The sequence below is a fragment of the Rasamsonia byssochlamydoides genome (assembly GCF_041956645.1).
Source record: "Rasamsonia byssochlamydoides strain NRRL 3658 unplaced genomic scaffold VTN77scaffold_62, whole genome shotgun sequence".
Taxonomy (NCBI): Eukaryota; Fungi; Ascomycota; class Eurotiomycetes; order Eurotiales; family Trichocomaceae; genus Rasamsonia; species Rasamsonia byssochlamydoides.
Window position 1 is genome coordinate 1 of NW_027192445.1, and position 23,115 is coordinate 23,115.

Sequence of the window (23,115 nt, forward strand, 5' to 3'; positions counted from 1 at the left end):
TGTTTAACGGTGACTTGCTCTTCCAATTCTGTGTGGGCCGGTGGTTTGACTGGGCCCTTAGAAGAGGCCAGAGGGGGTGCTCTTGAGGAAGTGTGTATAGTTTGGCCAAGTGCTGAAGCAGGGCTTTCTGCAAGCGGGTATGGGTGGGATCCACTCCTGCTTCGGCTTCCAGAATGGTCAGGGCCACTGTCTGGAAGGCTCCCAGGATTGCCCGGCAGCCGGATCTTTGGACCCGATCAAACTGCTTAGCTATCCATACTGATCCTTGTTGGTTTGGGCGATACCATATTGATGGGGCATAGTCCATCCGCGGGGTCACTGTTGCGAGGTAGAGCTGACGTGCTGCCCTAGGACGGAGTCCTTTAAGGCGGTTCAGGGCCAGTGCTTGTTTCATGCCTCGGGTTACCGCGCGTGTGATATGTAATTTGAACTGCAGCTTGGGGTCAAAAATTACCCCTAGCAACTTGAGTTGGTCTGTTGGTGCGATGGAACTCCCCATGAACTGGATTGCATTCTGAGGATGGGGTGTCTTGGTCTTTTTTCTTGTGAAGTGTATCAGAGCGGTCTTTTGGGGGTCAAATGTTGCTCCAGTATCTGCTGCCCACTTTATTGCATGGGGGATTATTTTGTTCTGAATTGTAGCGAGATTCCGGTCTGCAGATTTCCCAGTGACCCATCGGGAATAGTCATCGACGAACGCAATTGCGCCTTTCCTTTCGGTGATTGGTGTGCCCACCAGGTCGGCATTGACAAATATATATAAGATTGGTGCTAGGGGTGATCCTTGCGGCAGGCCTGGAAAGTCCAGTGGTTGAGTTTCAGTCTCGTGTCCGTTGATGATGATGCTTGCCTGCCGATCTGTACAGAAGCTCTCGATCCAGTTGACCATTTGTTCAGGAATTCCCTTTGCTCGAAGTCGTTTGATGAGGACTGGGGTCGACACCCCGTTATATGCCCCTTTTACGTCGAAGGTGATCAGGGTGAGTACCCTATCCTGTTCCCAGGCCTCATAGATCTTCTCGCATAGTAGGTTAAGTGCCTGTTCACAAGATCTTCGAGGTCTGGCGCCAAAGTGGTTAGGTGGGAGGAGAGCATGTGTCTCTACTAGCCAGGAGAGTCTGGTGGCTATTACTCTTTCCAGTCCTTTGCTGATCGTTGGGAGAAGCGAGGTTGGGCGATAGGCGGCCGGATCGGTATAATCTGGCTTATTGGGCTTTCGGAGTGGGATGATCCTTGCTATCTTCCACTGTCTTGGGACATGTCCTAGCCTGAGTGAGGCTTCATATAAAAACCAGATATGCATGTGAACTACTGGCCAGAGCTTTTGCCAGACCAGGAAGGGGATCTCGTCAATCCCCGGTGACTTTTTGGGGTTGGATTGGAAGATGGCGTGTCTGATTTCATGTAGGGTAAGCCGCGGCATTTGTAGCTGCGGTCCCTGTATTGGGGGGTCAGGATTTCTAGCCGTTGGTTGTTGAGGAAAGAAATTCTGTAGTAGCATTCGGCCCTTCTCCTGGTCGGTTTCTGCGGCTTCATTTCCCACCATGAGGCTGGGGATCGTATCTGTCCCATAGTCCTGGTTTAAGTAGCGTGCTGCTTTCCACAGGTTATCAGTTTTGTCAAGGAACTGCTGCCAGTGTTGTCTCTTTTTGCGTTGAATGGTCTGGTGGAGCCTCTTCTTGGCCACATATGCTTTAATAGCCAGGTCCACTCTAGTCTCCCCTTGTCTGGTGCAGGTGGTGAGCTGGTTTCGCCAGTACGAATAGTCGGCTCGAAGTTGAGATAGTTCTGCGGTCCACCAGCGTTTAGAGTATGGCGAGGGTTTTGTTCTGGGGATTGTCTGAAGGCCAGCTGCAACTCCTTTGGTGAGACTGTTCGCCTGCAGTTCTAGCTCCCTAACATTGAGGATATGGTGTGGGAGGCCAATGTTGTTTTTGACGGCCCGACAGACGCTAGGCCAGTCTGCTTCATCCAACTTCCATCTTCCCTGCTTGGGTTTCCTAGTTGGATAATTAATGTTGATGGTGGTCTCTATGGCTTTATGGTTTGATCCGTATTCTGTGGGGTATGTCTGGCACCTGGTTACATGTCTGGCCAGGCCTTCTGACATTAAAACTAGATCGATTGTGGAGGATCCGGTACCGTTCATGCGTTGATAGGTGATTGTCCCTCGGGGAAGCATGCTTTGGAGGCCCATCTCGTGCATCAGATGTAGGATATCTTCTGCTTCACCTTGTCTTCTGCTAAGGCCGACTTTGTCTCCACCCCAGAGTTGGTCGTGTCTGTTGAAGTCCCCTGCAACCACGCACTCGAGGTTGGTAGTTGATTGATGAATTGACTTCCAGGTCTCCAGGATAATCTGTAACTGTTCCTGGAGCTTTCCCTTTGCCTTATTGGCTGGGGGAACATAGACTGAGAAGATCAGGATAGGTGTCTCCTGATCCATGATAAGGACTGCGGTGTTGTCTGAAGAATGAAGTGGAATTTGTCTGGTCTGGAGCCGTTTATTCACCCATATCAAAGATCGAAAACTGAGACGGATCTTTCCTTCTGTCTGAATTTGGGTGGGGAGAACCGGAATCCAGTGGTGGTGATGGGTGACTGATGGTTTGCCATTATGTTCAAAAATGTATGGTTCTGATGCTAGTATGAGGTCGAAGTCGTATAAGGCTGTGTCGTTTAGTATCCCAAGCTGTGTTTCTCTTTGCTTTGCCAGGTTTGCTTGGAAGATCCTCAAGGGTTTTAGCATGTCGGTTGGTTAGGTGGAATAATGTTACTGTGTGCCTGTAATCTCTCAAGTTGCTTTTTATATTCTGGGCAGTTCCGATTTGTGACCATATGGTCCCCTTGACATACTGCGCACTTGATTATTGGGCTATTGCATTCCTTGAAATGGTGAGGTCCTGCACATTTGCCGCATTGGGGGGGGGGGGGGGGGGCAATCTGCAATTCCTCTGAACATGGCCATACTGACAGCATTTGTAGCAACGATCAGGTTGGGGGATTCTGAGGTATGGTTTGGTGAATGCTCCTTGTCCTCCTATCTCGATCACTTGTCTTTGCAATAGGTTGTCTGCCATTTCTTGGGATGACAGATAGATCACCAAGGATCCTGCCCGCCGGTCTGATTGTTGGCTTAACCATTTGACTTTCCTTACCTGGATGGGAGGTCCTTCAGGGCGTGTATTTTCCTCTTCAATCATCTTATGTATGTCGTCTCGCAAGGTCCAACCATCCTCCTTAACAATTCCGGCCTTGTAAACTCCATCGCATTTAATCGGGTACCATTTTTCTCCAAGCAGTTTCGCGCCTGGGGCGAAGGTGTTTATCCATTCTCGGTGTTCGTATGCAGCTGCACGCTGGCTTTCCGTGCCTAAGATCAAGACCAATCGCCCTTTATTACCCCATTGCACACCCTTGACTTCGATGCCGGCTGTTTCCGGGTTTGATGTAAAGGCAGTTTTTGCTCTTTCTTTGATGTCAACCGCTGAGGTTGAGATCGGGAGAGTAGTACTGTCTGTGTTGCTAGTATCCAGTATCACAGTCACTGTCCCAGATTTCTCTGTAGCTGGAGGGGTTTTGGGGGCAATTGGAGAGGCAGAAGCTGTCCCTGCTGCAACTGCAGCCCAACTTCTGTTAGGGCTGTTTGTAACTTGCTCCCTAAGTTCCTGTATTGTCATTTTCAGGTCTTTAATTTCACTTCTGAGTGCTTGGTAGTAGTCCTCACATTTGTGTTGCTGATTGATTTGGTCCTCTTTTACCTTCTGTATTATACCATTCTGTTCACTGATAATTTGGTCCTTGGAGTCGATTATCCTATTTAATTCCCGGAGTTGCTGTTCTGACTGTTGTTCCATGACATGCATTAATTTTGCCATCTGCTGGAGCTGTTCATCTTTCTTGTTGATTATTTTGATCAATTGACGTAGGATATCAGTGGGGACCTCGCTTTTCCCCTTTGTCTCCTTGATAACTAGGTTTGTACCATCGGTAGTGATCTGTGTTGATGCGGGTCCTTCGTTGTTTGGTTCATCGGGGGCACTACGTTTGCCTTTCTTTGCTCTTATTGCCTCTCTCCTAGCGGCCTCTTTCTCCTGTTCTTCAATATATGACGTTCGCTGGCTTGGTGCCTTAGGGCGTAGGGTTCGTTTCTCACTTTCTTGGTTGTTTGGATATTGACACGTATCCGGAGGCGCGTCTTCCGCGTCGGGATCACCGTTTGGGGGCATCGCGCCCGAGGGAAGGCGTAGGAGGGAGAGACAGTGTTGTCCGGCGGAATAAGAGTAACTTACCTATAAAGTAACCGATCCCCTTCTCTCGCCGATAGGGGCGCTGGCTCGGCTCCCCGGGGAGAAAGAAGCTATCTACGAGGTCAAGCGCGAGATATCTCACGGATTCTGCCGGCCATATGCCTCACCGCCTAATGCACCGCCTAGTTCGGACCGTCACACATAGTTTTAGATTTTTTTTTTCTACTTTTCTGTTTTTATATAGTATGTGCATAGAATCCCTGTCAACCAGGGTTAATTGGGTTACTGGTTAGTGCGCGACAGGTACCGTGGTTGATGGGCGGATAAATAAAATCAAACCTTCACAGGTGACTCCTGATCACAAAAGTTTCCACTCGTTTCCAGAATCGAATAATAATATAGATTTTCCCCTCTCAGGTCAAATAATAGAAGCAGATTCAGCTGCAGAATATTGATCTTGCGTATAAATATTGCTGTGGCCATTGATATCTTGATGAAGGTTCTATTGCATGCAGCCTAACAGCGGGGCTGTCTGCTTAGTCATGCCTCCGCCCCCAATCAACGGTTTTCCCTGAAGCTTATCAGGCTGTCTTCTTTAGCCAGCCAATCGGGATGCTTTCAGCGGATTGCGCGAGAGATGGATGATGAATTAGATTAGATTAGTTAGATTAGTTCACTAACATCGGCCTGTCAACCGACTGATCGAATGAAGCCTGTTTGAAATTTTTGCCGCTGCTAGCATCGTCAGGACGTCCACTTTTTCGTCTGTCTATTTCTGTCTGTGTCGCTGACGGAACGATCATCAGATCGCGTTCCTGCATTGACGGGTGCTTGATTTCTTTGAGAGTAGATTCCTAATCGGGAAGCAACAATGTCGCACCCGGACGAGGTTAGCGACAGGGACAATGCCCCGCGCGACAGCGAGGGGAGCAGGTCCCAGGCAGAGGCCAACGAGGACGCGCTGTTGTTGGTATGTATGCAGACATAGATATCCTGGCATTGCTGGCCAATTGTTCATTGCATGACTTGCAACCATGTAGCGGCAGATTGTGATACTGACGTGGGTTATATATAGGAAACGATGGGATATAAGCAAGTATGCACCCGTTGCAGCAGGAGCAGTATCGATACTCATGCGTATAGGTCCTCCATCGATCCTACACGTTACTGGAGAATTTTTCGACGACGTTTGGTAAGTACAGGACCTGCCTTTACCTCGTTTCGAAAATGTGGCTGACTCAATTCAGCCGCTCTATACTTCGTCGGAGGTGTCCGCGTCACCTTTAGCACCGGTATCGCCAGTGGTGGGAACTTGGCTTATTGGTAGGATACCTCCTTACATCCCTTCTGAACTGCTATTGATTGGGCGTTTCAGGACGAGTTACCTCGTCACGATGGTCTTCTCGTTCATGACGGCCGCCGTCATTGCCGAAGTCTGCTCTGCTTCTCCCTCTGCGGGCTCCATCTACCTCTGGGCTGCAGAAGCTGGGGGACCCCGGTTTGGTCGACTGCTGGGGTTTGTCGTTGCGTGGTGGAGTACGACGGCGTGGACGACTTTTTGTGCTAGCAACACGCAGGCGGCTGTGAACTACATGCTGTCGGTAAGTCAGTCATATACTTTCAAATGAGAACACTGCTAACTGAACCAGGAAATAAACGTCTTCAATCTCAGCTTCCCAACCGATCCCAACGACGTCAGGTTCCGCGCTGTTCAATGGATCTGCACCGAAGTGCTGTTGGCCTTGGCGGCTGTCGTCAATTTCCTACCACGTAAGCAGCATCATTATATGCTAATTTTACAGAAGTACTAATGCCACCAGCGAAATCCTTCCGCTGGGTCTTCTACCTCTCCTCCGCCATGGTCATGCTCGACTTCTTCCTGAACCTGATCTGGCTGCCCATCGGCGCGCACAACACCTGGGGCTTCCGCTCCGCTCAGGAGGCCTTCATGACGACGTACAACGGCACCGGCGCTCCTGCAGCCTGGAACTGGTGTCTGTCGTACCTCGCCACGGCGGGCATCCTGATCGGGTTCGATGCCTCGGGGCATGTCGCTGAAGAGACGAAAAACGCGTCTGTGACGGCTGCTCGAGGGATTTTCTGGAGTACGGTCGTCAGCGGTGTGGGCGGCTTGGCTGTCATCATTCTGTTTCTCTTCTGCGCGGTGAGTTCGGCCCTGATGGCTGTGTTAATAGACGTCTGTTCTGACTGTGCCAGCCCGGTCCCGACACGCTCTTCTCCCAGTTTAATGCGCCCCAGCCGTTTGTGCCGCTGTATGCGGCTGTGCTGGGGCAGGGAGGCCATATTTTCATGAACATTGTCTGCATTGTTGCGTTGTGGTTTGTAAGTATCTCCTCCTGTTGTTTCTCTCTTCTTCTTCATTTCGATTTTTTTTTTGCTGAAGTCTGAATCTAATCTACTACTAGAACACCGCCATCGCCATCGTCGCCGCATCCCGCCTCGTCTTCGCCGTCGCCCGAGACGGCGTCCTGCCCTTCTCAGGCTGGGTATCCAAAGTGTCTCCAGAAGGCCAACCGCGCAACGCAGTCATCGTCGTCTGGCTCGTCGCCGCGCTGGTAACCTGCACCATCCTCCCATCCAGCGTGGCATTCACATCACTCATTTCCGCCGCGGGAGTCCCCTCCGCCGCCGCGTACGGGCTCATCTGCCTTGGCAGGATCTTCCTCACGCCCAACACGTTTCCCAAACCTAGGTGGAGCCTGGGCCGCTGGAGCAAGCCGTTCCAGTTCATTAGTATTTTCTGGAATGGCTGGGTGGTGGCCGTGCTGTATTCGCCGTATGAGTGGCCGGTTACGGGGGCGACTTTTAACTGTGAGTATATCCATTCTCTATACATATCATAGAGACAGGGATTCCCTTCATACTTACTTTGTACTTTACTTCTTCGTGTTCACCGTGCTGACTGAGAAGTGCTACAGACGCCCCCGTCATCATGGGCGCCGTGACCATCTTCGCCCTCATCTCGTACTGGCTTACGCCTGAAGAAGCCTGGCTGCCGCGGAACCGCATTTCGCACTTTATCGAGAGTAAAGGGGTGGCGGTGACGGAGGAGGAGGTCGCTGCGAGATAAATAATCTTCACCTAACCTCGCCTTACTCACCTGACCTTATTTTGGGGCCAGTTGTGTAGATGACTCTCTGTTTTCAGCACCTCTGTCTGAAATACTCCGGATGAAGGGCATATACGATATACATGATAGATATATACATATATATATATGAGATGCGGGAACGGAAAGAGCTGTATATACCCAGATAGACAGGCAGGCAGACAGACAGGCGTCAGATCCGGCAATAGATATAGATACTTTAATCCAATAACCACTGTCTCAGTTCGTATATCCTGCCACTATAGACTATATCTAGTATACGCCTGTCTACAGATATAGACACGCATCACGTCGTCTTCACCTCCTTCTCCGTCTCGGTAGTGTCCAACACTTGCTCCTCCGTAGTGACTTCTTCCAGATCAATCTGTCTCATCGGCCCCTGGAACCACCGATGCGCCCACAACACCCACGAGGACAGCGTTGCGACGGCGACGATGCCCACGGCCACCGGGGTATAGTTCAGAGTCTGTGACGTTACTGGATTCGCAGTGGGGAGGCAGAATACCACAGTAATAAATAGGACCTGTTTTTTTTTTTACAAGAGAGTCAGATAGAAAGGTCATATCTCCTGCAACGAAACTGTATATATGGCGGAGTTCATACCCATCCACAAGCAATGACTCCCACCGGCCAAGAAAACTTGCCCAGATTGAACGGCCCCTTGACGAAGCTCTTCGGCCAGATAACGGCAATCAAGATCGGCAGCGCGTAGCTGATATACAGCCCGATCGTGGCGATGCTCGTCGCGGCGGAAAAGGCAACGGCGCTGCCCAGCGACGGAAGACTCAGACAAAAGGCCAAAAACGCAGCCAGCCAGACGGTACGCGTCGGACAGTGGAACCGCGCATCGACATGGTCGAAAAACCGCGGCAGGGCGCCATCGCGCGAAAAGGCGAACATCATCCGGCTGTTGCTCGTCAGGCTGAAGAGGCCGCAGTGCCAGACGCAGAGGATGATCAGCGCGATGAGGACCAGCGCGCCGTCCTCGCCGAAGACGTCGACCAGGATTTTGAAGACGGGCTCGCCGTAGTTCTGCGACGGGTCGATCGTGGCGGAGAAGTCTTGGATGGAGAATAGCAGGCTGAGCAGGAGGAAGAAGCCGAAGAGGGCGGATACGCCGATCGACATGAGCACACCGATTGGGGCACTCCACGCGGCGCGGTGAGTCTCCTCGGAGAGATGGGCGGAGGCGTCGAAGCCTGATGCCTTTTTAGCACAATATCGCAGGTATATCAGTCAAGTAACCCAACCGGTAATGGTGTATTGGCTGAGAAGGATGCCGCAGATGGCGACATACGCAGGCGAGGCCCGGACTGACCAGCCGGGAGAGGGTGAGCTGCCGGTTCCCTACCAGAATCAGTAAATGTAATTAAACTATTCCGTACTGTTTCTTCATACATCGTAAAAATGCTGAAACACCTCAGCTGCCGACTGATGCGTTGGAGCCTTCGCGAGGACTGCAACAGCCAGACTGCCTACTCCGAGAGAGTGCAGGATGATAGACGTGTTGTTCAGATACTTCAAAACGTGAACGCCGAACGTGTTGACGAGACCGTGGCTAACGAGAATCGCAGCGTAGATCCCGAGCGTCTGGCCGGCGGTGGCCGTGAATCCGGTCTTGATCGAGGCGGCGGTGGCGATCAACCCAGCGCAGCCGAAACTGATGCCGGTGGTGACTGCGAACTGTGCTGGTCAGCTCATTATCGTCATCGTCGTTGACATCTATAGGTTCAGAGGCGGTGCTACCTGACCAACAAAGTTGAACCACCCCGTCACCCACGAGAGAAACGGGGCATGCTTCTTTGGAGCCAGCATCGCGGCCCAAAAGTATGGACCCCCGCTCGTGGGAATGGCGGAGACGATCTCGGCCATGCTGAGGCCGACGAAGAATGTCATTACGGAGACTGTATATATCCACAATATAAGAACGCGCTCGAGGGTCGACTGACTCGACAAGGGCGAAATCCCATATGGAATAGATAGGTAGGCACCTCGAGCCTTTTGCGAATGCAGGAAAGGAGAGAATTGAAGAAGATTGTGCGACAGATGCAGATTGGAGAGTATGTAGGTAGGTATCTTGCTTACCGACGATCCATCCCACTGCCATGACACCTAGCAAAATTCTGTCAGTCAGATTGGCTGTGACAATAATGCATGCTGCAAAGGTACAAACCAGGTCCACCCGTATTCAACCCATAGCTAACGTCCATAATGAAGGTTCGATCGCATCAGCCATTGCCCAGATCCAGCTCAGTCACGCACATCAAAAGTGACTAAGACGTACCTAAACAGAGTTGTAATACCCGTAATCACACTCTTTTTCGAGTTGTTAGTTAGTACTTTCCCATGAGAGAAGTCGACTCACAATGATCGAAAACGAGACCCCAAAATTGTGCAACACTGTCCAGTCGCGTCGCAGCTCTTGCTTGTATCCCAACTCCGCCAGGCGATTCTCATCTTGGATTTCGATGTCTGTTGCTGCGCGGGGGGTCATTTTCCTGAGGTCTCTATTGCTTCCTTCCTTCCTGGACAGCAGAGAACGTGGTTTCGCGGGAACGAATTCAAACTGTCAGATGACTACTGTCGATATTACCGCAGCAGGATAATATCAATGCGACATTCCTCCCTGGACCAGCATTCGGGATAATACGGTACAATTATGTAGTGTGTGAGCAAGAAGAAGCTTGTCCAAGATGAAGTAGGATGAAAACAGAAACACCCGGGATATATTTTCCCCTCTAGGTTGATAATAATCAGGGCTGGCCCTGATAGATACTGTCGATAGATAGATAGCTAGTGGGGTGACCTTATCTTCTGGGTGGCCCATGCGAGAGATAAGGATTCATACGTACTCCGCAAGGCTAGGCTCACTGACATGAGGGGATAAAGATAATTGATTAGTGTAATTAACTAATCCCTCCATGTTTTCAAGCTAATGCACAAACCTCTCTTATCTTATGGCCGAGTCAAATGGATCTGACCTACCTACAGTATGTATTTAAAAGGACATTCCTGATTGGGAATGCAGGTACCGTACTCCGTACATTCGATTGGATCAACTGACTAGGTCCCTGAAGGTGGCCTGTGATCTTGCTTATAGTTTATAGTACAGCACAGTATGGTATAGTATAATATTCTTAGTGTCATCATCTACCTTACCTACCTATCTACCTCCATTTATTCATGTCAGACAAGACCCTAGAATCGACATCGATTGGACGGGTCCATATATGTAGCTTTTGCTATTAGTCCTTCCGTTCTCGCGTTGTATTATTTTTATTTACTGATGGATCTCCCATATATAAGTTGATGGATTGTCCTTAAGATCCAGACATGGACAGTCCACTCTATAGTACTGGCTAGGCAGTAGCTAGTCCACATGTGTCGCCTCCTGCCACACTTACCATTGGTCTTGTACAGTGCTCTCATTTTCTTCCCCCTATTTCTACATTCTTTCTCCCGTTCTTTTCTTCCTGTTCTCTCTATCGCTATATATAGTTGTAGCTTCGTTTTAATTCTAAAAAAAAATATTTAACCTTTACCTTCCTACGTATGTATAATATTCTTTAGAAGCAGGGCTTGGTTTAGCCCTTTACTTTCATAGATATATGTGTCCAAGACTAGAAGGAGATCATATTGGGAGGGCTAATCACTGCACTAATAAAAGGAATAAAAAGAATGAAGGAAGAACAGAAAGATAGAAACCGCCCCATATGTGGTGGATTTCTATCACCTTGTCGCAGATAGCTGCAGGCTTCACAGCCAGATCGCAAGCTCCCAGAACACCGACAAGGTTTAGTTTATTACCAGGCAGTAAAGGAATAGGTTGGTTTTGTTTAGTTAACTGCTATTGGATATGGATAACGGGTTTTCCCCTTCTCCTTTTCGAAAAAAAAAACCCCCCTCAATATTTAGTCATTTCCTAGATATCCAAGCTACTATATTTGTCCGGTTTAACTAGTAGGAAATCAATCAACCTGCCGAGCTTCTATCCATATAGTTGCACTCACGTCTTACTCCTCAGTGATCAGAGAAGGCAAATACCTCTGAGGAGATTCAAAAAAAAAAAAGGAAAGAATTAAACGTTAGTTGACCATTCTACCTTCTTTATACTTGCACCGCTCTACCTGAGTTTTTTTTTTTTGTTTTTATAAAAGAAATAGAGAGCCAGTGGAAGAATCGTCCTCTGTATAGTTGCGCAAAGGCCAGCCAGAAATGGGGATATGGCACCATATGGGCATGACTTCCATCAGTTGTTCCCTGTCTGAGGATAGGGTAGAGCGGTGGAATCTGTGAGCTGAAGTCGTCGCTATACAGTGGGTTTCCTATACGTACTGTTGTAGGACATGTAGCCTCTGCGTTGCCTCTCTTTCCCGATCCTGCGTGACAAATCGTCCCCTGTTTTCTGGAGTCGCTATGTCCATCATGTTTGCCAGACTGTTGAAATGTCAGCAAGATACTATCAAGGATCATATTCAAGTCGACTAACGTCCTGGCACTGTTCTTATCGGGTTTTTTGCCTTTCTGGCCCTGGAGGTTTCCGTATTGAGGCAGTTGAGCCCTGTCATCGCTGGAAGGCGCCATGTTGTTTCACTTGTTAGACACAGACCACGCGGATTCTGAATTTGGTGCAGGGAGCTGAAGAGATTTCTTCTGCAGCAAAAATGGTTGTAGGTGCTAACAGCTGTTAGCTGACAGAAGAGAAATCGACCCAGTATATAAGATCTTTGGCGGGGAAGCGGAGTGTAAGCCGAAATTCCTTCAGTTGGTTAGTGTAAGGGAACTGCCAACCAATACAGCTACCGGCCGACCTGTCAGTTGGCATGAGGCATATCTGTATGGTCATGGGTCTGTGGCCTCGCTGGCAAGACAGGGTAGTATAGCCTCGTCTAGTGCTAACAGATGGCTGAGACTGCTGTACGCATTCACAGCAACTGCAAGCCATCAACTGTCCAGGTCTGGACATGCTTCCTCCCTCGTTGGGTATTCTGAAGTTTTGACGCAGCCTAGCAGCAACAACTAGTCTGATCACTGCCCAAATTTTACCATCTACTCATTGCCATGCTGCAACGGGATGGGCTGCAAGCAACACGACTAGGGAGCTGAATATGCGGGCAATATGCGGGCTAAGCGCAGCACCATCTTGACAGGGCGTTTCACCCCCACAACCATGGGTAGGACTCAAGATACCTACCTATGAAATGAGTCTCCAACGCACTAGACGACGGTCCAGCTTTATCGACAGAAATCAGGCGTTAACATGACAGGTGATTAGTCCGTGGGAATCCCCTGCTGCCATTAGGATCGAGACAGACAGATCATTAGTGCAAAAGGTAGTAGTCACCAAAGGCTGAGAGGGGGGATAAAGGGCAAAGCTGAAGTAGAAGATGAGTGGAAGTTATCGTCCTCTAAGTTCCCTGTGTACGATACCTGTAGCTATTGAAATCTAGAATGGCAAGTAAAAAAGGAGCCCGCAATTGCCAAATTTGCTCTTGATCGATGACGTACCACACAGGACGTTACGATGTCGCTCCTGAGCTATATCTTTTCAATTGGCCTTCAGCTCGAGGACTCTGAACCAGTTCCGTCTGTGGAGAGAGAGTATCCGTTGACCAGCTATGCCAGGAACTCCTGGCTTTCGCATTGCACCAAAGACGGCTCTAATAAAGCGGTTCAGGATTGGTCAAATAGACTCCTTTCTCTCCAAGACCAGATAAAGTTCACGAAATGGATGGCAATGGTTAAGTATACGGGCCCTCTCCCCGCCTTGGTGACTGAGAACCATCGCCTCGCTTCATTTGTGCGTGACGCTGCCGAATATTCACTCATGTCATTTTTCGAAAATGAGCTGGCTCTTAAAGAGACATCACGAAACAGAGAGGAAGACCCCAGCTTCGCGTCTTGCGGGAAAGCCTTTGTGCAGCTACAGATAGATTGGGAGAACACAGAAGATATAGAACACAGAAGATATAAACGATATACTATGCTTCGGCGGGGCACGCAACAGTTACAGCCCTCTTAGCGCTGCAGCAGCATACGGCTTTGAGCGAGTGACCCGGTTCCTTTTGGAGAATGGAGCAAACATAGACGGGATCGAACGCTTTGATTACCTTGGAAATCCCCTGGTTCTGGCAGCCTGGTACGACCACGAGAATATCGTTCGGACTCTCGTCGAGTTTGGCGCAAATATCAACGTTCGAACCGGCGTCTATGGAACGGCTCTAAATTCGGCCGCGGTTCGAAGTCCAAAACTGGTCCAATATCTATTAGATCTTAACGCTGATACAAATATCGTTGATGGGTTCGGATATACTATTGTATGTACATACAGTACGTTCAGCTTTCAACCTGACACCCAGTTCATTTACTGGAGAAGAAATGTGATACTGATACACAAGAAACTTTTCCTTAGCACCACTGGGCCATTCATGACACAAACATCGGTCGTACTCTACAGCCATTCAAGACACGGCTCGACGCGCTCCGTACACACGACCCCGAGTATGTTGATTTTGAAGCCCGGCGGCGGACCATCCTCGCGTTCCTGAAGGATATGAAAGGAAGATCGAATTTGCTCGATTACGGCGGCTGCAGGCGTCTCTCCAAATGCCTGTACCTGTCCGGAATGCACGACCTGGCGGCAGTCTTCTCCGAACAGCAGATCGTCCGAGGTGAACCCATAGAACATCGAGACAGCTTCTGCGATCTGTGCAGTGCTGCCCTTGGCACGAGGATATTTGGGAAACGATACATGTGTCTGGACTGTGTCGATGTGGATCTGTGTGAGGACTGCCACTGCAGGCTGGAATCGAATCCCGAGAGGGAGATGTGCAAGGGGCATAATTTCGTAGAGATCCCACGACAATGCTGGTATGCGCTTTCCGAAGGAGTCGTGACGGAATGTGGCAAAACTCTTGCTCAAGTCTTGGATGAAGTTGAAGCGCTCTTTGCTGATTAGGTATTCGCCAGTCAAGGCTTGGTGAGCTTGACACATATTCGTTGGTTAACTCAGAAATCATTTAGTTTTTCTATATTGTAGAGAAAGAGATTCGAAAAGACAGGATCTATCGACCCCGTTAGGAGTACATTGAATAGATACATCATTCGCGAATCGAACGAGGGCCTTATCCATGACAACGATGAATTCAAGACCAATAATGCGTCTTGTTGGTGCAGCAAGTTTACTCAGGGCTAAACTCTTAATTTAGTAATAAAATATGAAATCATATGTAGCACTAATTCCTAAGAAGAAAGAAAACTCTCTACAAGTTGTTACATAGTCTTTTGTAAAAAGCCTGATAATCTAAACAAGATGGATCTGGCGTTACACAATAGGATCCAGCTAGTCAAGACACTGGGGTATAGGCGTAGAGGTTTAAACTTCCGGATAGGTCAGATTTCACGAGAGATAAACAAGATTAGAGGAACCTCCCAGCAATGTGACGGGGAGGAGGGAAAGAAACAACAAACCCAGTTGAAGTTCTTCGCTCTGTCATCGTCTATGGGCTCGATCGGAGTCATGGAGCCTGCTCCTGTAGGTATGTATGGCCCCAGTAAAGCGGCCTTGAATTGGATTGTCAGGTCGTTGCACTTGGATATGCAGGAGACTGGGCTGGTCAGCGTGGCGGTGCATCCCGGGTGGATGCAGACTTCTATGGGGAAGCTTATTGCGCAGGAATGGAACTATGCCAAGGACCTCCGAATACGGTGGATAAAAGTATCGTGGGGATTCTCAAGCTAAGGCAGGATTATAAGAACTTTTTGGGGAAGTTAGTGTCCTATAATGGACAGATTCTGTCATGGTAGAGGAGATGCCAACCTGTCTTTAGGGTTGGTGGGAGAATAGCCTTGAGGAGAACCAGAAAGAAGATCGATTGTTAGACACAAAGATATATGTACTGTACTGTACTGTACCTATCCTATTTATCGTCTTGTCTTATCTTGTCTTGCAACAACAGCAAGTTGATCTCAGTTAATCAATTGAATTGGATCTTGATGAGCAAAAATGGTAACAACAACTGCTGCAATAAGATTGAACATAGTGTATGTAATGGTAGTGCAGTCAGAGATGGGAAGACAGAATCAGGAGATACAATCACTAGTTCTTGCTGCCCTCGAGAATATTCATTCATATTTACTTCCGCGATTCGAGGACATTCTTGATGGCTACAAGACGGCAATCAGTCAGCGATATCCCAACAACATCCAGTTTGAACTCGATCTACGTACCGTCACAGGACGCCTTGGCATCACCAAAGAGCATCTTCGTATTGGGCATGTAGAACATCGGGTTGGGCACGTCGGCTGGAAGAAACCAAAACGTTAGCGAATTCAAGTCCAAAATCAGTGTTTATGTATGCTGGCGATTCGTGGAATCAACAGCAAGTGCATGGTACACACCATATCCACTCGACATGCCCCGCTTCATCACGATGACTTCCTTGCTCTTCCACGCGTGCAGCACAGGCATGCCCGAGATGGAAGAGTCCGGTTCCAGTGCGATCGGGTTGACCGTGTCGTTGGCGCCGATGACCAGCGTGACGTCCGTGTCGGCGAAGTCGTCGTTAATCTCGTCCATTTCGAAGACGACTGTGGAAGTCAGATTTCTAGGTTCTATATGGAGAATGAGGAGGGAATATCGACTTACTGTCGTACGGAACAGACGCCTCAGCAAGAAGGACGTTGCATTGACCCGGCATCCGCCCAGCAACCGGGTGAATGGCAAATCTCACGTTGATGCCCTTAGCTCGCAACATGCGGGTGATTTCAGAAATGGCGTATTGCGCTTTGGCAACGGCCATGCCATAGCCCACGACCTAGTAGTGTCAGACAAGCAGCGTCATACAACAGACAACTCCAGATTGAAAAGTACATACGATAATGACATTCTCGGCATTGGCAAGCGATTCGACTGTCTCTTCAATCGACGTCTGGGTGACCTCTCCTTCAATCTTCTTTTGTGCCTGCGTCTGGGCAATCCCACCAAAAAGGACGTTCGTGAGGGATCGATTCATAGCGACGCACTAGCAATTAGTTAATACAGCACCTAAAGTCCAGCCAACAGGTAAGCTAACCATGATATATGAGAGAATCGACCCGCTCACTCCAATTAATGAGCCCACCGTGGTTAGCAGCGGATTGTCAAGCATGAAGCCCTCCGCGACCAGGGCAAATCCAGAGTACGCATTCAAAACGGTGATGACAACAGCTATGCATAACATTAGAAAACATCGAAACAAATAATGCAAACTCATGCAAAAGGAACTTACGCATATCGGCACCACCGATAGCTGCGGTGGTCGTGTAGCCCTTCAAGAAGCTGAGCAGAGTATTGACACCAAGGCATGTAGCGGCAATGGCAGGAGCCCCAGGTGCCATAGAGACGAAAGCTCCCATTGTCGCCACATTCGCCCCTAGAAGCGAGGAGTTCACCAAATGTCGACCGGGAAGGATCTTCGGACTGGAAGACATGCGTCCAGCAAGCTTCAGGAAAGCCACAATCGAGCCGGTAAACGTGACACCGCCTATAACTCGATCAGTCATTTGCTTTCAAGGTAATTCAGTGTATATATGCTCACCGATGAGAACCCCCAAATATGCTGTGACAAGGTGGAGAGTCGAAACGTGTGCAATATCGGCCATGACACTTCCGATGCTAGTTAACACCGCAGCAAGACCGACCACGGAATGCAGTGCAGCCACTGTCTGAGGCAACTCGGTGGGTGTGATACGTCGACCGATTATAGCTCCTGAACCAACAATCTTAGTTGAACCAACAATCTTAGTTTGAGGCATGGGCAATAGATTTTTTTTTGACTTACCGATGATGCTTCCAACCCCAGCAAGAGCTCCAAATTGTACCAAAACCTCAGGAGAGAAGCCGACGGCCAGTAGCGAGGCAAGAATGCCAGAAGCCACTCCCAAAATTCCCAGTATATTACCCCGTCGAGCGGTTTGCTGAGAAGCAAGGCCGGAGATCGAGCCTGCTTGTGTTAGCGATTTCCAAGATAGCTGCCCAGTCAATCCACATACTAATACACAGTATACTGCTGACCAAATATCCAGCCTGTACAAGTCCAGCCATGCCGGTGCTGGCGGCGGCAAGGTATCCTCCACCGAAAAGGACACCAGGAATGGCATAGAGCCATGGATATTCTGGAGGATCGGTGGGACCTGAAGAAACCATATCAGCTAACAGCAAGGGCCAAGTACATATTGTACCATACTCACGCTTGAACATGTCCAGCATGCGTTTGGTGATTACGAACCCTCCGGAGACGTTGACAAAAGCCAAAAGAACTGATATCGCACCAAGCAGCTCCGAAAACGTGCTTGGTAGGTAGCCTCCTCCCATGATGAAGAAACCGCCAATGCCAACCATACCTAGACGAAAGATTAGTTGAGCTGCGGCAGCGCTGTCAAATCATGTCATACCTGAGATTGCGTTCGTAACGCTCATAAGCGGAGAATGGAGAGCAGGGACAACACCCCACACCGCGCGATAGCCTACTAGACCCGCCAGCCCAAAGGTGAACATGTTGCTCATGAACACCGGCCCTGTTGCCTTGCCCAAGACCAAGGCACTGCCCATGCCTGCCGTTACCGTAGCCACCTCACGAGTGGTCTTCTGCCAGGGAGTCAACGCTACGGTCTCCGTCTCTTTCGCTGATGATGCTTTTTGTGTGGCGGTCGTTGGGCTCGGAGGCGTAGGTGCAGGAGGTGGTGGTAGAATTTGACCGTTGAGTGTTACGATTGATCCCCGGACAACCTCGTCGGAGAGATCAACAGTGAAATTCTTTTCCTTGTCGGCGAGAGACAACAGAAATTTCGTGATGTTGTTCGAATAGAGAGTGGACGACTGTGTAGGGAGACGCGAGGGGAGATCCGTGTATCCTGACGAGTGTCAAAATAGAACGACTCAGCTCAATCATCAAAGGGTGCGAACCGATAACCTTGACACCATCGTATACAACCAATTGTCCGGGAACAGTGGCTTCACAGTTGCCACCGGCTTCAGCAGCGAGATCGACAATCACCGATCCGGGCTTCATGGCCGCCACCATCTGGTTCGGTCAGAGAAGACAATCACAAAATAGGGAGGAGATCCAATGAGTACCTCCTTTGTGAGCAGTTTGGGAGCAGGTTTGCCCGGGATCAGAGCGGTCGTGATGACGATGTCTACTTCGCGACATTGCTCCATGAAGAGCTTCATCTCAGCCTCGATAAATTCCTTGGACATCTCCTTGGCGTAGCCACCCTGGCCGGCTCCATCTTCTTTCATATCAACCTCGATGAATTCGGCACCCAGAGACTGCACCTGCTCTCGGGCTGCAGATCGCGTATCAAAGGCTCTAACGATGGCACCAAGACGACGAGCCTGTAACTCGTTGGTATACAAACAGAATTACGGAATACAGGGACCATACAGCAGCAATAGCACTCAGACCAGCCACACCAGCTCCAATTACGAGTACCTTACTAGGAGGAATCTGCAGTAGTGGTTAGTACGAAGGGATCCACGAGAGGAAAGACAAAAGACCTTTCTGAAACGCAATACAGGCTGTTAGTGAACTGCTGAATTTGAAGATGCTTTCGTCCCTGGAAGACTAGCTTACCCAGCTGCAGTAACTTGACCTGTCAGAAGGCGACCAAATTCATTCGAGGCTTCGAGAACCGCTTTGTATCCAGCTATATTGGCCATAGAACTATACAGAATAAACAATTAGTCTTGGGCTTTTCCGCATAACTTCAGCCTGGCACACCTCAATGCGTCAAATACTTGAGCGCGAGAGATCCGGGGGATCTTATCCATTGCAAACGACGTGACTCTGCGAGACGCCAAAGCGTCGACTACCGGCCTGTTCTGTACGGGATAGAGGAAAGATATAATTGTTCCACCCTCCCGGATGGCTTGGACTTCATTGTTAGACCCATCTATACTTGGGGTACGCACTTTTAGCAGGATATCGCTTTGGGACCACACCGCGCGTCGATCGACGAGGGTCGCTCCTGCTTTTGCATATGCCTCGTCGGTGAACTGGGCGGCATCTCCCGCACCACGCTCGACGAGCACACGCGAGAAACCCTTTTTGAGAAGCAATGTCACGTTTTGTGGCGTAATAGCAACACGCCGCTCGTTAGGGAACGTCTCGCGTGGAATGCCCACGGTCAGCGAAGCATAAGGGACGGCAGACGCAGATGCGGTGGTAGCGGTCCTCGTGGTAACTCGAACAGAATTGTAAATATGTCTGTCGTCCCATTTGGACGATGTAGCAGGAAACCTCCGGATTTGCACCGCTGTTGAAGCTATTCCATCAGTTCAGTCCGAAGGCCCACCCTAGGTTGGCGATGGAATCTCCGCACCTGAGAGCCCCAGCAGGCGCCGTGACCAGCCGGCTCCATAGCGGGGGCCAGCGCGACACGGCGCCAGAGCTGGCGGCATCACCGACAGCCAGCTCATCTTATCGGCGTTGTTTTGTCGAAGTTATGTTTGAAGACTCATACCCTGCAGAACAAGTTGCTGAAGAAGAGAAAAACGAGCGTCAGTCTCTTGTCGGAGAAAGCATGGACGCCATGGCGGGGGTTGTTGCGACACAAGGGGGTCGGTATGAACTAGTGGAGTTGTTGGTTAGCTACGTCTCCAAGGGCTCACAGGTTTCGGCTAAGATGCATGATATCGTCTGACCTGCTCGACTTTAGGCAGTTCTCCGGCGGGAAAGGGACAGGGTGAGCAGCCTGTGCTCCAATGACAGAGGATGGCTGGCTCATGGTGCAGCTGGGCGAGGTGTGCGTTGATGTCATGTTCGCGCCTTCCTAAAAAGTAATTAATAATTAATCAGACCGGGGATGGACGTGGGGAAGGCGCGAGTGTCGGGTGTGGGGTATGAATCAGATATGCTATTAATATTGATGACCCCGGAATGGAAGGCCCACCTCGCCCCACCACTATCTCTGCACTTGATACTGTAGTATCATTAATCAACCGAGTCAGCTGTAGAATTTTTATGAAGTTGTCTCGCTTGATTGGAAGCCAATAGTAAGTATTTCCCTTGCAGTCGTTACACTGTCCCACACCAGAAGCTTGATGCGTTAGGATTCAGGATTGGTTGCGTGAGCCGAAAATAGCCGTACCTTGCCATGCTTGTCCTATAGTCATGTTAGACGCTTGTATTCAGCAAGCAGCGCTCACTAGCACAGATTAGGAAGAGTTGTGCCACCTTGGAAACTGGCCTTGGAAATTAACTGCCCTCTCAATCCAATGGGCTTAGTCTAACTATTTTTTGAATGAGTATAACAAAAAAAAATAGATATAAATCTACTATATTATAAAAAACTGACAATATTTTTATACCAACCAGAGGACTCAGCAAGAGATATCCAAATTGGCAAACGGATTGCATATAGTATATATGTTGCGGGCTAAGCCCATATTGCTAACTCAGCTTCGCTCTCGTCTTCTGATTGGTCCATTTGTTGTTCATCACATGACTCCTGTTGATACAGCTCGCGTGCCTTTCTCTCTCTTCCTTCATTTCTTCCTTCCCCAGCGAATCCTTTTTATGAGCTCCTAGTTTCTAGACAGCAAGGCTTTGGCCCTTCACAATATACTATGAAAGAGACACGCATCGGTAAGGGAGACCCATAAAGGTATGGCGAGAAATATCGATAGGGGCTCCACCTGGCAGGCCCTCGCAAATTCAAAGGAGCCGGTCTTATTAGAACACAACTGGATTTCCCTCAGATCGATCTGCCTTCTAAACTGTAAAATATAGGAACTTGTTGGGCAATCAATGTAGGTTAGTATGGTAAGGTTTAGTATAGTATAGAAACATCTTCCTTGTACACTGGTTGATATTGATCATCAAGCCCCGAAATCTTATGGTTGAAGCCACAAGCGCTTCTGGTTTGAAATAATCGTGGTATTGGTATTCAGATGCGCAGCAGCCAAAATAATGTCAGTATGGTGATGATCCTATTCCAACCCGCGCGTAAGACCCAACTACTGCCGTTGGACAGACTCGTCAGACTCCCTCGTGTGCTGCTTCCAGAGCTAGTGCTATCGCCGCCGCTGCCCGGGCTGGTCAGAGTCCCCGTGCTATTATCAATAATCCACGGCGAACCCGGCAACTGGTCCGAACTGCTGGCTATCTGCGCCGGATCGAGCAGCGGATTCTCGATCAATGCGCAGTCGACCCGCTGTCCAGACGACGAGCTCGCATCGATGCTGTTCGTCACGGAGATAGGCAGGTCGAAGACAGTGTAGTAGTCGGTACCGTTCCACCGGAAGGACTGATGCAGGGAAATGTTGTACGCGCCGCGAGGGGAAGATGAGCCGTCTCCCACCAGACACGCGGGCCAGACCCAGTTGACGTGTTTGACTGTCGACGAGGGCTCCAGGCTGAGGACGGGGCCGACGAATGCGGTGCTTCCAGCAGGAACGGCGCTGCCGTTGGAGATGGTGAAATTGCGCGACGTAGTGTAGGACGTCAGGAAGAGGGTGATGTTGTGGAAGAGAGTCGGCGAGTTGGGGGATTGCGTCGAGGGCGGCCAGGGGAGCTTTTCGTCTCCCGAGACGTCGATGGCGACTTGGAGGGTGTCTAGGAGGTAGAAAAGATGTCAGAAAGGCATTGAAGCCGATGTAAATCCAACCAACGTAAATTATGGTCGATATGCAGCAGCATAGGCATATGCCGTGTCCGTCATGGTTGAGGAATATATGCGCAGTATCTAAGTAGGTAACTCACCTCCTCCCAACGGCGTATACGGCTGAGGCGCATCGACGATGGCCAACCCCGGAGTGAAAATCTGGCCATTCACGATGGTGAAATTATTGCTGCTCCCATCTGAGCTTGTTGTCTGCGCTGCTGCTACCAACACACCAACAACCAGAATGCAAAGGCGCATTAAGAATGTAGTCATTGTATGAGATGTGCAGTGCAAATAATTGGATAAATGTACATGTATATAATGACAGTGACAATTATAATTCTTCAAGGAATGTCGGCAGTAATGAGCGGATGGATCAGTGAGGAAGTGAGAAAGTGTCTGTGTGTCCAGCAGAAAATATAGCACTTCAAAGAGCGACCAATTCCGAAAGCTCAAGGAAAGCAACGGAAAAGAGAAAGGAAGGAAGACACTGAGTATAATCAATCTTCTCAGTTCAGGGATATAACACTGCGTGAACCACGGCATTGGCGGATGAACTGCAGTTTGCCAATGTAATTAACTCGATGTAGTTAGTACTCTGTAGCTTTCCAATCTAATTCTGCTAAGCATAAGCACAGCACCATTTGGGAAAGAGGGGGAGCAGCCAGGATTACCTGTTATGGAATCCTGCCTCTCGACCTGATACACATCAGTCCAGCACATACATAATTTGATTTTAGTTTTGTCATTTGTCCAGCACCAATAAAAATTATTATGCTCTTTGCATTATTGGGAGATGATTGATAATGCGGTAGCAGAGACAGCGCCTTGGTAAGCGACCCCTTAATTTATTTTAATTTATCTTTTGCGGCGTTATGATTGGCGCCGACAACGCATAATTAATAATATCATACTGTCAATGCTTCTGGAGTCCCAATCTGGAAAAAGAAAAGAAAGAAAGAAAGAAATCCATGCCTAGGTACGTATTAGTCTGCATGTACTTGGAATTATAGATGGGGGAATTGATGCTGAATTCGATCAAAAAGGAAGGTCTCTGTCAGCAGTCGACTCTGCTTTCTGTATGTCCCC

At 49.2% G+C, this 23,115-nt stretch overlaps 7 protein-coding genes across 7 annotated transcripts; 1 reads left to right on the top strand and 6 right to left on the bottom strand.

Moving 5' to 3' along the window:
- Positions 1-3,544: 3,544 nt before the first annotated feature.
- VTN77DRAFT_7608 (uncharacterized protein) lies at positions 3,545-4,229 on the bottom strand (the record flags this gene model as incomplete). Its single annotated transcript, XM_069424015.1, has 2 exons — positions 3,545-3,660; positions 3,728-4,229. 2 exons carry the CDS (start codon positions 4,227-4,229, stop codon positions 3,545-3,547), a joined length of 618 nt encoding a protein of 205 aa, XP_069275248.1.
- An 892-nt stretch (positions 4,230-5,121) lies between these two features.
- Positions 5,122-7,341, top strand: VTN77DRAFT_7609 (uncharacterized protein; the record flags this gene model as incomplete). Its single annotated transcript, XM_069424016.1, has 10 exons — positions 5,122-5,220; positions 5,326-5,346; positions 5,394-5,442; positions 5,498-5,573; positions 5,626-5,851; positions 5,900-6,020; positions 6,071-6,414; positions 6,468-6,593; positions 6,677-7,082; positions 7,190-7,341. The coding sequence occupies 10 exons, from the start codon at positions 5,122-5,124 to the stop codon at positions 7,339-7,341; spliced, it is 1,620 nt and encodes a 539-aa protein (XP_069275249.1).
- A 325-nt stretch (positions 7,342-7,666) lies between these two features.
- VTN77DRAFT_7610 (uncharacterized protein) lies at positions 7,667-9,874 on the bottom strand (the record flags this gene model as incomplete). Its single annotated transcript, XM_069424018.1, has 9 exons — positions 7,667-7,903; positions 7,984-8,579; positions 8,631-8,727; positions 8,779-9,063; positions 9,127-9,284; positions 9,466-9,492; positions 9,554-9,579; positions 9,665-9,696; positions 9,746-9,874. The coding sequence occupies 9 exons, from the start codon at positions 9,872-9,874 to the stop codon at positions 7,667-7,669; spliced, it is 1,587 nt and encodes a 528-aa protein (XP_069275250.1).
- Positions 9,875-11,705: 1,831 nt separating this feature from the next.
- On the bottom strand, positions 11,706-11,964 carry VTN77DRAFT_7611 (uncharacterized protein; the record flags this gene model as incomplete). The annotated part of the gene is made up of 2 exons (XM_069424019.1): positions 11,706-11,817; positions 11,870-11,964. The coding sequence occupies 2 exons, from the start codon at positions 11,962-11,964 to the stop codon at positions 11,706-11,708; spliced, it is 207 nt and encodes a 68-aa protein (XP_069275251.1).
- Positions 11,965-13,831: 1,867 nt separating this feature from the next.
- Positions 13,832-14,374, bottom strand: VTN77DRAFT_7612 (uncharacterized protein; the record flags this gene model as incomplete). The annotated part of the gene is made up of 1 exon (XM_069424020.1): positions 13,832-14,374. The coding sequence occupies one exon, from the start codon at positions 14,372-14,374 to the stop codon at positions 13,832-13,834; it is 543 nt and encodes a 180-aa protein (XP_069275252.1).
- A 1,140-nt stretch (positions 14,375-15,514) lies between these two features.
- Positions 15,515-19,822, bottom strand: VTN77DRAFT_7613 (uncharacterized protein; the record flags this gene model as incomplete). The annotated part of the gene is made up of 18 exons (XM_069424021.1): positions 15,515-15,546; positions 15,610-15,684; positions 15,781-15,969; positions 16,028-16,196; positions 16,257-16,403; positions 16,455-16,588; positions 16,650-16,904; positions 16,959-17,129; positions 17,202-17,363; positions 17,413-17,553; positions 17,611-17,763; positions 17,815-18,273; positions 18,326-18,443; positions 18,497-18,757; positions 18,807-18,858; positions 18,996-19,085; positions 19,143-19,686; positions 19,744-19,822. The coding sequence occupies 18 exons, from the start codon at positions 19,820-19,822 to the stop codon at positions 15,515-15,517; spliced, it is 3,231 nt and encodes a 1,076-aa protein (XP_069275253.1).
- Positions 19,823-21,309: 1,487 nt separating this feature from the next.
- On the bottom strand, positions 21,310-22,299 carry VTN77DRAFT_7614 (uncharacterized protein; the record flags this gene model as incomplete). The annotated part of the gene is made up of 2 exons (XM_069424022.1): positions 21,310-21,977; positions 22,125-22,299. The coding sequence occupies 2 exons, from the start codon at positions 22,297-22,299 to the stop codon at positions 21,310-21,312; spliced, it is 843 nt and encodes a 280-aa protein (XP_069275254.1).
- Positions 22,300-23,115: the final 816 nt, after the last annotated feature.